The sequence below is a fragment of the Austrofundulus limnaeus genome, unplaced genomic scaffold (assembly GCF_001266775.1).
Source record: "Austrofundulus limnaeus strain Quisiro unplaced genomic scaffold, Austrofundulus_limnaeus-1.0 Scaffold303, whole genome shotgun sequence".
In the NCBI taxonomy this organism is placed as follows: Eukaryota; Metazoa; Chordata; class Actinopteri; order Cyprinodontiformes; family Rivulidae; genus Austrofundulus; species Austrofundulus limnaeus.
This window is the reverse complement of record NW_013952705.1, coordinates 155048-168900: the sequence shown is the minus strand read 5'-3', so window position 1 is coordinate 168900 and position 13853 is coordinate 155048. Positions and strand designations below refer to the sequence as shown.

The window sequence follows — 13853 nt, the reverse complement described above, 5'->3', positions numbered from 1 at the left end:
CCCAAACTCAAGTACTCGTATTTGTACTCAGTCTTGAAAAAACTGGTATCGGGACACCCCTAATAATATTTTCCCTATAATTATTACAAAAATACAAAATAAGTATAAATAAGTATTTATATTTGTGTACAAGCTGTTTAGATTGTCAAAAAGCCTGTGTTTTTAGGGTTATTCACCAAGTTTGTGTACTCAGACCAGTTGGGGTCACAAGTTTTTGCCATGGRYATTTTGTGGGTCAGAAGATCCAAAGTTTGGGAACCACTGCACTAGGACATCAGAATTACAAGACGCGAGTGCGAAACAYGGAGTAGTGTTAACTGTTTAGTTGTAAAATTTACTCAAACAATGCACTGACAGTAACCTTAGGTTCAGACTGTTTTGTGTAAAAAAAGAAAGAAAAAAAATATATAAAATTGCATTTACTTTTCTTTGTCTGATCAAAAGTGGAGCTTCATCACCACATTTAGCACGGCACTAATCTTTGAAAAAGTTTCCACTTTAAAACAATCTAAAATAAACCTTTACTATAATCCAGGGCCAAGACGTTTTGAATATATACTATTTTGCATAAAGAAAACAACATAAGACAGGCTGCATTTGGAAACATCTTTATGAAGCCAGGAGCTGTCCATCAAAAAAGGTTTCCCTCCTCACTTTTACGACAGGTACAGAATAAGGTAGATGGATGTATGTGGTTGTGAGAGAAAATATCTGCACTGGGAGATATATTCTGGAGTTAGTGAGCTGTGACTGACGTTGTAAAGGTAAGGGAGGAGGAAGCTGTGTGTTTGTGTGCGTCAGTGGACACTTCAGTACACAAGCACTCATAMTGAAGCTTAAAGCGAGCGCAAACAATTCACTCTTCTCTTTTTCGCCTGTCTCCGTCTCTATTGTTCTATAAAACGCACCCGCAGACACACGGTGGCCTGAGGCAAGACAACCATGATTTGACAGGAAAGGGTAAAAAAAAAAGGGAAAAAGAAAATATGAAACATCAGCAAGATCGTGTTACAGTGTGAAAGTGGAGCAACGGGAGACAGAAAAGGACAGAAAATGGGGTTTAAATGGGAATTGGGAGTTTTGGGAACTTTGATGTGAATATTCATTTTTTCTACAAGCAGTTTGTGACAAATGTGACGTGACAACCACTTTTATCTACTGATGCTGTGCTGTAACAGGCTGGGTTGTGGAAAAGATTCAGTTCTTTTAGCTTTTAGCACATAAATCACCTAAGGCAGGGGTCTGCAACCTGCGGCTCTGGGGCCACATGTGGCCCCTTGGTCCCTCTGCAGGGCCTCTTTGAAAATGTGACCAAACATAACAGAATTTTTTTTTTTTTTTGGTTTTTATACTCACAACACTAATAAATTTTATGCAAACATGTAATCAATACTACCAATACAAAAATACTAATACAAAAAGTAAAATATGTTAGCTTATGCTAGCCTGTTTTCTATCTAAATAATCCAACTTCTTTCTATAATCATTCTCTCAAATCCATCAGGGTTACCTTTAAACACCTTTAGGACTATATAATAAGAATTAGGAAAAAACATGTTTGACTAGTTCAGCTGTACTAGTTTTTATGAAATTCTGTATAAACTATAGCTATAAACTATAACTTTTTTTCTTCAATCTTGAAGTGTAAAAATAATGATAAATAATAAAAATCACAATATATTTTTTAGGTTTATGTCACCTCCACTGGCCATAAACGTTCACGAAAAGGCCTTGAAAAGGCCCACGGACCACCAGTTGATAATCACAGTTGTAGCTTATTTTGTGGCTCCAGACATATTTCATTAGTGAGCCGAGGAGCAGAAATGGCTCTTTTGATTGTAAAGGTTGCAGACCCCTGATCTAAGGAAACAGAAATGCTAACGTGTCCACTTCAAGTTCATTTATATCCAGTCCAGTTAATTTGATTCAATTCCATTCATTCCAATGCAATTTAATGAAAAGAATAAAGCTTTAAATTCAAATCGAAATGTGGAACTGCAACTCAGTTGAGTGATAATATAACACATACAAAACTGATCTTAGCAAATATAAAGTGCCAACTTCTTCGAAGTTAGCTGAGAAAACCAGAAAATGTTTTTTACAAGTTTCCCAAAATACACCTTGYAAGCTTTGTGAGCTCTAAAACAAGACTGAAGTACCTTCCAGGCTTTAACTACACTGATAAAAGTATTGAACCCTACCTGTCATTAGCAGGTGCAGGAGCAGGAGATGTAGCTCCAGCTCCCCTCGGTTTGTTCACTTTGGCGTACAGCCTATCAAGAGGGTCATCATCTGGCATGACTCCAGGCTCATTAACATTCTTTCCTTGTCCTGGGAAGCCAGAGGGACCTTGTGGTGAAGGTGTGCGGGCATGAAAGCGCTGAACTGTGCTGTAGAGGGGGGGCTGAGGCTGCTGCACTGAACCGGTCTCCTGGGCCCTGAACGACTGGATTTGGGCATAGTTGGGGTCTGCATCGTCATCCTCCAAGTCTGGATATGCTGATCCACCGCTGCCCGCCTGCCGATCTCTTTGTTGCTCTCGCAGCTCAGGATGTCCTGCTTCAATCCTGAAGGAGAAACAGAACCAGTTAGCCTCTGAAGCTGGACTTTCGTGCACCTTTTTTTTGAAAAAGATTCACATAATTGACCAGCACGTACATGAATACAATATATAAAAAAAAGACAATAAAAGAAAAAATGGCAGACACTGAAAATAATAATAATAGTAAGCTAAAGAAAACAATTTTTTTCAACTTTTTGTCAAACAAAAATGCATTTTTAAAATGTATACATAAAAGAAAAGACTCATCGTCTTCTTTTCAAGAAGTTCCCACCTCTCTCTTTCCTCTTTCATCCTCTCCAGCTCCAGGTCCGTCAGAATGTCTGACTTTTGTCGCTGCAGTGCTGCCTTTGCCTCTTTCTTCTCCTCCTTTTTCTTTCCAAATCTAAAGAGAAAAAAAAGGTCACAATTACAAACAATGTGATCAGTAATATGTGTCCAAAAGTGGAATAAGGAGAAATGGGCAGATATAGGGTTTTGATTAAAACATGTGCAAAAATTGAATTTTGTCAAAATGCAATGAATTAATAATGCCTTCTCAAGGTATCACTTGAAAGAACTCTCTGAAATATAATCCTAAAATAATTTTTTGAAGCATTTTTTGAGCAATAGCAACAAACAAAAAAAAAAACAGATTTTGAGGAAAAACACCTTAAAATTTACAATTTTTCCATGTGAGCTAGCACAGTTTTTGCTTCTTTCCAACTGGGAAATCTTAATATACAAATACTATTCGAGGCTTCCTCTTTATGTTGACATAAAAAAATTACTCAGTAAATTTACACAAAATTAGTRTTCAGACCAAACAGTAATGTATTTTTGTAATGAACAAGGCAAATTAAGTCATATCTCTAAAYCCATTTAAGATATCAGAATGATCCAGGTATCAAAATGTAGCTTTTAAAGCCAGGAATTTGAAAATGTAATTAGATAATTTTGACCAAATTTGATTTAATCCTCATTTCGACATGATGGGTCACATATGGGGGGAAAGGACCGTATGCTGGTGCAGATTCTCAGCCCTACAGAACATTGCAAAGGATGTCCAGGACAAAATTTACAAAAAATATAAATTATGTGTGGATATATTATCAGTTTACATCTGATACATAGAGTTAGATGGAAACAATGTGTATAAAAAACATAAATTGTGCCATAGTTTTGCAAACAGTGACGTGAACACAGATAAACCCACTGTATAAGGTTARGCATAAGAGCGATCAGTGTTGTTTTTTCAATTACATTGGCATCAATCATGTCCCCTTCTTGTCAACCCTTTACTTATAGTTTTAAGAAAACAAACAAATTAAGAACAAATACTTTTAAAGCAAACTTGAAACTCAAGCCACGTTTAAACTGGAGATTCTCAATAGCTCCGGTCCTTTCAGTAGTTATTTCCACTAATAGAGACTTACAACTTTCCAAAGTCTGAGGTGCACAAACGCACACAGGCAATCCATCAAATTAAACAGAGGAACAATAAATGCAAACTGATTGCACAATAAGAAAGCTCCTTGTAGCCTAAATTAATAGATGACTTATACATAAGAGGCTAAAAGGAATGTTTAAAGTGGCCGCATAATAACAATCAAACCACACCAATCAATACTGTTCGTGTGTAGGCTGCATTAGCTGCAGTACTCAAGGTATTAACTGGAGAAGGTCCACATATRGAGACGCACATGCATCTGCCATCAGTAGAAATTTAATATTATTAAACCTGATTTAATCGACAGTTCTTTTTTTTTTGTCCAATTAAACTAATCATATCTAATCACAATCTTGTGCCACTATTTAAAACCTTGGGTTGACAATCCTGCCCCTACCTGATCAACACTTCATCTATTCAGCTATTTACAAATAAAAAACAGAATAATTCATTTTATTCCTAAATGTTGATTTAAAAAATATATACATAGGTAACACTTTCTTTTATGGTACCCTTACTACCATGTAATTACAAGGTAATAAAAAAGTAATTAAATAGTAAATACTACCTTATTACATGTAATTACGTGGTAATTACGGTGCAAAAGAAACACTACTGTTAGTAAAATTACCTTTATTGGGTAACTACAATCAAATTACTATTCAATAGTAACTCAACACTATATTTATAACCAAAAGAATGCAACTAAATTTTGGGGTTAGTGTTTAATTGCAATAAAAATATAACTTTAAAACTGTCCAAATTACCTACTACTTATTTAGGTGTTACATAGTGAATTGTGATACATTACCAGGTAAGTGCTACATTACTGCAGACGATTAATTACATGGTAAAACTGTACCATAATTACCACATAATTACACGTAATAAGGTAGTAATTACCATTTATTTACATTTTTCATTACCTTGTAATTACATGGTAATAAGGGTACCGTAAAATACCTATATATATATATATATATATATACCAAAACAGCATAAGCTCATTAAACTTTACAGCACAGCTATGCAGCGAGTAGGACATGGCAAATTGAGCCAGTCAAACCTGCTAAATAGTTAATATCTCCAACACGCCAACTGTGACCTTATAACTCAGCTTATGTTTTATTTATCTGGTGAATTTATTGATGAATTATCCTTCTGTCTACAAATCTGCTGTGTAATATTGTTGATATTTTTGAAGTATCACTGCACCTGCTTATGCATTATTTACGAGAAGACTGTGCTGTATTATAGTCAGACTGGCTTGTTGTTTTAGGTTTAATAAAAATAAAAGTGCTCTTTGAACACTCGGGTAATAGGTTTCTTTGAAATGCCTAATGTGGACTGGGGGGTAAAGCCTATTTACCTCCCACGGAGAGGGACTCAATGGGCAATGAAGGGCTCCAATCATCTGTGTGCATTACCGGTGCACGTGTGTGTGTGTGTTTGTGTGTATATTTGTCACACGAGGGACAAGCCTTGCTCTAATTACTGCTACCTACAGAGGCTTACCCTTTCCTTCAGTTCTCTCCCTTTGCTTTCACCTCTTTCACCATCATTTCTTTTTCCCCCTCTTTTATGTCAGCACTTGGTCTCTTCACTCACTTCTTTCATTTTTAATTCTGTTTGTACCTTACCTTCCTTTCACCCCTTCATTTAGCTMCCTCTTTCCACTTGTTATCAAGCTGTACTCCCTTAATCCCTACCCCACCTTCCTCTAAGGCAGATATCAATCAATACTAAAAGTTTGCACCTTCGTAGACAYTCATCTGCAAATCTGACAGCGGCACCTCCTCCAGTTGATACTTCTTGCAGAAATCTACCGTCCAATACTTACTTTTCAAACTCTAAACCATTCAAAAAAAAGCTAAAGATAAATTTGTGACTTTTACAGTGGGTAAAATAAGTATTGAACATGTCACCATTTTTCTCAGTAAATATATTACTAGAGGTGCTAATGACATGACATTTCCACCAGTTGTCGGTAACAACCCAAGTGATCCATACATACAAAGAAATCAAACCATAAATGTCCAGAAATGAAGTTATTTGTAATAATGTGGAATGGCACAGGGAAAAAGTATTGAACACATGAAGAAAGGGAGGTGAAAAAAGGCATGGAAAGCCAAGACACCAGCTGAATTCTCTCAGTAATTAGAAAGCAAGCCTGCCCCTTGTCAGTGCAAGTTAATATCAGCTGGTTCAGTCCCAAATGATGGCCAGGTATCACACAAGAACCATCTGATGATGGGTAAAAGTAAAGAGCTCTCTCAAGACCTTCACAAMCTTATTGTTGCAAAGCATAACGATGGCAGTTGTGTGCCGTTGTGTCCACTAACCAGCAKGTACGATCRARTAGTTAGTTTTTATCCATTTTCCTCTTGATGAGGAGGTGACAGTAGTGGATCATAGCATTRCAGGGRAAACTTAGCTATAAAAGCTCACGCTCGCGTTTGTAATCGGAATTTCTAACCTGAGGATATTCAAGAGCCAGCATTAGAAATGAGAAGACGGAGGTTACAAAAGGGATATGTACAATTATCCCCTTTTACTGCCAAGATGAGAGAGGAAAGACCATCTCCAGACGACAGCTAGCAGGAAGCTAGCACAGCAGCTGGTACAAAGGTACCAGGTGTGCACGTGTGTGTGTGTGTGTTATACAGAAATGTTTTTAGGCAACTTTGTCATGAGTTTTATGCAAAAGTAAAAACTTGTTAGAGTATATTACAGCGTAAAACAAAACACGAGCGACGAGCCCCACCGAGAGCCGCAGAACCTCCGCCTGATAATCATTACGTTTTCAGTTCACTAATGTCGGGGAAAACGATCCAAACCATACAAGAAGCCCATCAATTTAATGCCCAGACTCTGCTCTTTCCAACAACATAAGTGTCACAGCTCTACGTGAAAAAAAATCACAGAACAAGCAGCCACGGATTGGCGAAAAAAGATAAATTCTGGAATCATAAACACAAATGTCTTTCCTTTGTTTTTATGGCTTTAATCCACTTTGGAGTGATTTTTTTTCCCACTTGGCTGGACCTGTAAGTCTCCTGTGTTAATGTTGGTACATGTAATATGCTAATTCTGTACTGTGGAGGTCATGAAGAGTCGTTGTCGGGTGAAAAAATCTTTCACTAACACAGTGTTGCCTGCGAACCCAAAGACCGATGCGTGACAAAGGAATGCGGAAGTGCTAGAATCGGAAGTCCGTGGCACATAGGCAATTYCTGCAATGGCGGACAACACAGTTTAGAGAGGATCCTGACGTTTTTTTAGATTATTTTGGATCAATATCAGAGAGAGATGAAGTAGAGTCAGAGTTCAAATAATCTTATTTCATTTAAAAAAAAGACCAGGAAGTTCTTTTTCCTWGAGTTCTCCTTTGAAGTCACTTCCTGTTTCACTTTGGCCGAGCCAAATTTAAAAGAAAGTCTACCAGTTATGTGACAAACTGTAAAATCATGTGTATTTTGTCAATTTTCTTAAATTTAACAATGTTTTCTTTGACTTTTTTTATTAGAAGGATATGGGCATCACAGGCTCTTTAAATATCTTGTTTGCATTTATACCATATTTCCAGTCAAATTATAGTGTGTACATAATACTTGCACTAACTGGTAATTTTATTAGGTACCGATATATAAACATAGAATTATCTAATCAGCTAATCAAGAGGCAGGGGAGCAACTCTAATGCTGATATTAGCTTTACGTTCCAACTAATACACACAAAGAGGGTTAGAATAAAGAAAAATTGGCTTTGAGTAGTTCTGAATCAGCTGATAATCTGACTTTTTATGCACAGTATTTTGAATATTTCAATCAGACCGGTGAAGAAAATAAGAAGGATAAATGTTTTGCCTTGCAGATGTGAGATATAAATAATGACACAAATCCCAATTAGTTTGAATTAAAAGAAAAGCTGCAACAAGTCGGTTAAAAACTTTCAGGAGTCTAAAATATAGCCCAGTCTGATAAGTGATCAGTTTTCGCTGAGGCTGCAGGTGGTTGAGTCGGAATTTGGCTTTAAAAGCATGAATTCATGCAGCTATCCTGTCTTATGTGAACAACTCAGGTGGTGGCGAATCGATGCAGAGAGTGCTTTCTTGGCTCACTTGGAGCCCCCTCTGTGCCGATCAATCATCATTTGAATGCCAATGTCTATCAGATTAGTGTTGCTGACCACATAGTTCCCCCTTCTGGTAACAATTTACCATCTTATGTTGAGTACTTCCAGGATGAAAATGCAACTAGTCATGAAGGCCCGCCTAGTATTTGTGTGTGATTCTAGAACAATTAGTGTCAAACGGTTTATATAAAACATAAGTTGTATAACAACTGGGCACAATGCATCCTTCATTCAAAATGTTTTGGCTTCTGTTCTTCCTTGTCAGCTCTCCTTCCCATAATAGCCTAGGTTTATTGTACATTGTTCTAAAGTCCCACAAAGAAAACTTGTTCTAATAAATTAATTATGCTATAATACAAAGTAATAAAGGAAAGAACTATGAGAGTAAGAAAGAAAAAAAAAACATCAATAATTAACACCAAGATCTTTATTATGCTACTTATTTTCTCTCCAGGGATGTAAAGCAAACAACATTAAATCTCAATTAATTTCAGACTCTATTGCAATGGCTATAAATATAAAAAAACATTTTGTTTGTGCTACATTAATTTTTTAAAACCTAAATAAAGCTGTTTTACAATGAATAAATGCTCTGTTCTTCACACATTATACTGAAAATGGCTTTCAATCATCTCTTCAGGTTATTCTCAAAGTCTGACAGCACTTATATTTTCACATTCTTTTATTGTGAAAGTCCAGCTAATATCCATGTATTTACAGTTATGTAAGAACAACAGGTTCTCACTTGTCACACTTGGTCAGGTTCCCTCTGTCTCTGGTTTTGAAGCGTCGGGTACTGGATAGGGTCTTTGGGTTGGGGTCCGCAGTCAAGTTTAGGGATTAGGGTTACTGGTTTGGGGTAATGGTTAGGGTTAGGGTTAGGATTACAGTTGTAATAAATTTTCTGCATTTCTCTACAAAAAAATATGACAACAGGCTCCGTTTTTCTTGTTCTCATCTTGTCACTATCTGACACCGGGGGGCTACCTAACGTGTCAAAACCGGACGCAGAGGGAACCTGACCGAGCGTCAATATGGGACGAGAACGCCTTGGCAAGAACAGTAAATCATTTATCAGGCCAATCTCACTTTATCTAGCTTCAATTAAACTTTGAATAATGTTGAAAAAGTTAATAACTGAAATAAAAATAAATAATATTACAATATTGAAAAAAGAATGTGGTTTTAAAATATTTACAGCAGTGTAGACGAGACCTTAAAATAAACCTATGAACTATATATAACTTCTAGAAAAAAATGTAACATAATTACAAAAAAACCCCCCAAAAAAAAACAAAGTTATCATTTGAACGTTGTTTCACAAGGAATTTCAGAGTCAGATTAGCATATGATTAGGAGGCAGTTAGCATGAATACATTACCTGCCTTCATGTCATAAGTAGAAACAGGATGGTGACTTGTGAATTTTAATGAGCTAAATCTGCATGCGGAGTGTAGAGCTATTCATTTGCAATGGAGAAACTTATATCCAAGTTTCGTAAAGCTTACATCAGCATAAGGATATATAGGATGAAAAAATGCATCAACACAACCACCAAAACCAGTAATGTAAACAGTAAAAGTAAGAAATAGACATGAATAAAAAATATAAAACCTTCAAAACACAGTCAAATGATGAAATAAGCTGTTTGTGACTAGCTCCAAGATGAGATGTAGCGGTGGGCATGATTTTATGTTTGGAGAGTGGGGTGGGGTGTTTTATGTATTTTTTAATTGCAAAATGTTTTATTTTATATTTTTATTTTTCTGTTTTTTTTTCCACTCTTATTTCTATTTTACTGTTAGATGTTGTTTTATTTTAACTGTTTGATGGGACTGCAGATGTAAATTAGCCTTAGGCTAAATCTGGTGCAATCAAATTATGTTTAAATTGCACACTGTCCCGAACAAATAAAACCGTTCATTCATTCATTCATTAAAAAACATAAATAAGTTAGAAAAAAATAACAGTTGAGGCTCTATACTCAAAAACCATCATCAACCGTCATCTAAACTTTATTCTAAATCTAACCTCTGCTTATATCATTTAAATTAACAAAAAAACACAACACATAACAAAATATGTTTGCTTTACTTACAGCAAAAGCTACATGATGTACTTCAAACAGTAAAAACATGTTTTGAAGTTACTGGAAACACAATATAAAGTAGAGATGACATTCTCAAAGCGGTGAAATAAGAAAAAAGTAGAAAAACTTTTATTTGCCAAACATGTATGAAACTGTATTCAGGGAGCTAAGAGCACTGACTGTAGTGATTCTAGATAATACCCAGAAGAAGAAGAAACCTTCCGACTAACAAGGGAGAATTATTGCCAACATCTGTGACTCTAACCTTAACAATTCTGTCCATTTTCATGCCYCACCCCCCATCCTTCTGTCACTCCGTGGACACGCCCTGCACTGTTATCATTGGTTAGAAGATCCAGAGGGAATGGCTGACTGACAGGTAAGCTAAGATGAAGGGAACATGTGCGCACATGCAAACACTCTAAAGCTGATGATTGGCAGGCGAGACATCCGAATGACTTCCTGTCATGGTGCTTGATTGGCAGAGTCCTTCCTGTGTTTCAAACAAGCTCGCTGCCATTAATAAGCAATGATGAGAAATCCCTGGTCAGAGAGCAGATGCTTCCATCCATCCATCCATCCTTAGATTTTCTTTATGCATAGAGAATTTAAAGTTAACATTTTTGTGAAAGTATCCTAAAGACTATACTAATGCTGTAGCTTTATCTGCTCAGACTCAAAAAGGCACAGACACAGCATTACTAATCACAAATTCTTCCTAAAATGATATGTGCTTCAGCATTAGCACAAGGCCATTTTCTTCCATCAGCCTTTTCATCTACGCAGCGCGCACACACACGTTCAAAAACACGCAGACYGTGTGCATAGACTTGGGCTAATAGGCCCCGCACGAAAGCTCAACCATTACACAGCCCACAATGGAGCTAGTCAGTCCTAATGGGCCCCACCGAGGTGATGGGCTAATAGTCCCAACGATGGAGCACTTTAAGTCTAACAGAGGTGCTACATTAGGACTGGTAGGAGAGAGCAGAGATGGAGGGCGAGAAACAGGAAGGAAAAATAAATGGTACAATATGGCAGAGAGTGTAATTAGAGACACCAATGACAGGTAAAGGAAGAGAGCGGACAGAAGCTCAAAGGCTTTTTTTTATTTTTTGGTTGGTGGCTGCATTTGTAATTACACTGCTTTTTGGGGGGATGTACGTTTTGCTGGGGTAATGGCACAAAAACACAGATATGCACTCACAAACCCAGCGACGGAGCGAGATGTAAGTACAGCAGAGCTCGATTATAAGCCAGCAGGCAACCGGCATTCATTATTATACATTCATCATAAATTTGCACTATTTGAAAGCCGAAAATGAGCAGTATGCACACATTTTTTTAACAGACCACGCAACATATCATAAAAGCATGATGCACTGGCAGTAACGGTGCCTTTACCTCACTCATTTCTGCTGGACCTTGCTCTTTTTTCCAGTTTTCATCGAAAACACTGCCATATTTTTATTTGCACRGAGGTCTCTCTTCCTCCTTGTCCCTTTCACAAGCACACCAACCATCACAGAGGCGACAAATTACTTTCAGACACACTCTCCGCCTAATTTAATTATGTGCGCGGAGCACGAAAAAAATGAGGACTAAACATAAAGAGAGTTTTCCCTTTTTGCGAGTTAAATATAAACTTTTATGAGAAAAGATACAGAGGTCATTAATGACAAAGGGTCCCACAACTGCAGGACTTTTGAAGAGAAAGTGCACAATAACACCCCTCCCAATCATGAGCCAAATATATGGCAACCATCTGATCATGTGACCAATCATGTTTAATCATCGTATGAATATTCATGATGTGTATGCACACACAGATGATGGGCATATCTGATTGGCAGGTGGCAACAATTCAGATGACAGAGCCAGCTGTCCACATTAAAGAGCCTTTTAAACACTTGGTCTTATTAACATTATGGGCTCTAATGTGTCCCGTTTAGTGGGATAAAGTACGTAAAAGTAGAAATTTACAGTGGGGAGGACTCAAACAATGAAAYAAGCATTTAAATCCAAACAAAAATAGATGGAATCAAWGAAAATATAATGTAGCAGTTAGTAAATCCTGTTTACGGGCGAACCAACCGGCAGTAAACACAAGAATAAAACCAGACACCTCGAAGTAAGGTCGAGTAATTCACACTCCCTCTCCTCCAGACCATTAGGCCAATCAAAGGTGCCCTCGGATGAATATGACAAATCAGCCGCTCGGCCTGGATTGAACTGCGCTGAATAGTTCCAATTTGCTTCCTCAGTCGACCACCATTACGTGCAATCAAAGGCAGATCGGGAGCAAAAGCTGAAGGGAGCAGGTGGAGAGGAAAAATTGGAACGATGCAGGGGCAGGAGGGTGGTGGTGGATGGAGGAGGAGGGGGAAAATATGACAAGAAAGGAAAAAAAAAGGATGACATTATCAGCAGCTCTTATCGAGACGCTCTTATGGCGATGAATGATGAGGTGTAGAGAAAAGGTCTAAAAATACCACCGAATGTCACATAAGGTTTCTTACAGCACTCGTGGCTAAGTGCAATGGTGGTTAGATGGAGGGATGGAGAGATATGTTAAGTGTGAAATGTCTTGGTTAAATCAACTGAAGGTGGTGACATGTGGGATGTGCAAATCAAGCCGAGCTGTCAGCAAATTACTAAGATGAACACAGAAGTACATATACAAAGGAAAATATACCAAGGTGACAGAACTAAAAGATAGGAAAGACAGAGGAAAGTAAAGGTCAAACAACTTGTGAATTTATAGAAATATTTACCAGCATGGCACCAATGTCTGCATTGGTACTGCACAAACAACAAAGCAACTACTTGTTTGAGAAAGACACACACTTGGCACTAATGTGAACATATTTGCACAATATAGAAATTAAACTAAACAGTGAACCATTAAAAACACTTAGAAAGTTCTGAACACTAAGTTTTAAAAACAGGAAGTCTTTTGGGATAAAAAAAAGGGGGAAAAATCAAGAAAAAAGGTGGTGACATAATAAGAGCATTCAGCTTATTCTATTAGGCAAAAACTAGTGTAATTGTACAGTAYTTAACTTTAAATAACGTGCAATTTTGAGATATAATCAGTGTGATGAAGCAGGACTCTGGAATCTGGAAGTCTTTTCTGGTTCAAACAGATTGCTTTTGTAAGTTCATTTTGAAGACTGAAGCTATGTGTTGTAGATTGCGTTGCATCCAAACGTTTTAAGATCAGTATCTATGTAATAGTCGTGCTAAATCCCACTTCAAAATAACCACAAAGAAAGAAACAAACAAGGTAGCAATAAAAGTAAAAAGCACAAACTGTTCATTCAAACACTTTGCCCCCATTCAAGCTGTGTTTCTATGAAAGCTGCATTGACACTGGGAGGTAGTGTTAAAGTTAATCACACAAAATAGCTCCGGCAGATAAGTTTCAACACCTCTTATGGAAACGGAGGCACCACTCAGACTGGTTTGTCTGTACCTAAAAGTATACAAAAGGTTTGACAAGAAAAGAAAGACTTCAATATTCACGTTTGGAATAGTATAAAAGCAGGAGCTGTTCAGAAAATAAATAAATAAATCCAAAAGTCTCTGCTTATACCGGTTTCTGACAGACACTAATAATAATAATAATAATAATAATATTT

The 13853-nt window shown here is 37.1% G+C and overlaps 1 protein-coding gene across 2 annotated transcripts in view; it reads right to left on the bottom strand.

Moving 5' to 3' along the window:
- LOC106526993 (partitioning defective 3 homolog B) overlaps positions 1 to 13853 on the bottom strand; it is a 112492-nt gene that overhangs the window by 93703 nt on the left and 4936 nt on the right. For both annotated transcript variants that reach the window (XM_014021740.1, XM_014021739.1), the window contains exons 3-4: positions 2835 to 2945; positions 2202 to 2567 (exon numbers count right to left, since the gene is read on the bottom strand). In XM_014021740.1, coding sequence (XP_013877194.1) covers positions 2202 to 2567; positions 2835 to 2945 — 477 coding nt within the window. The remainder of the gene's footprint in view (positions 1 to 2201; positions 2568 to 2834; positions 2946 to 13853) is intronic.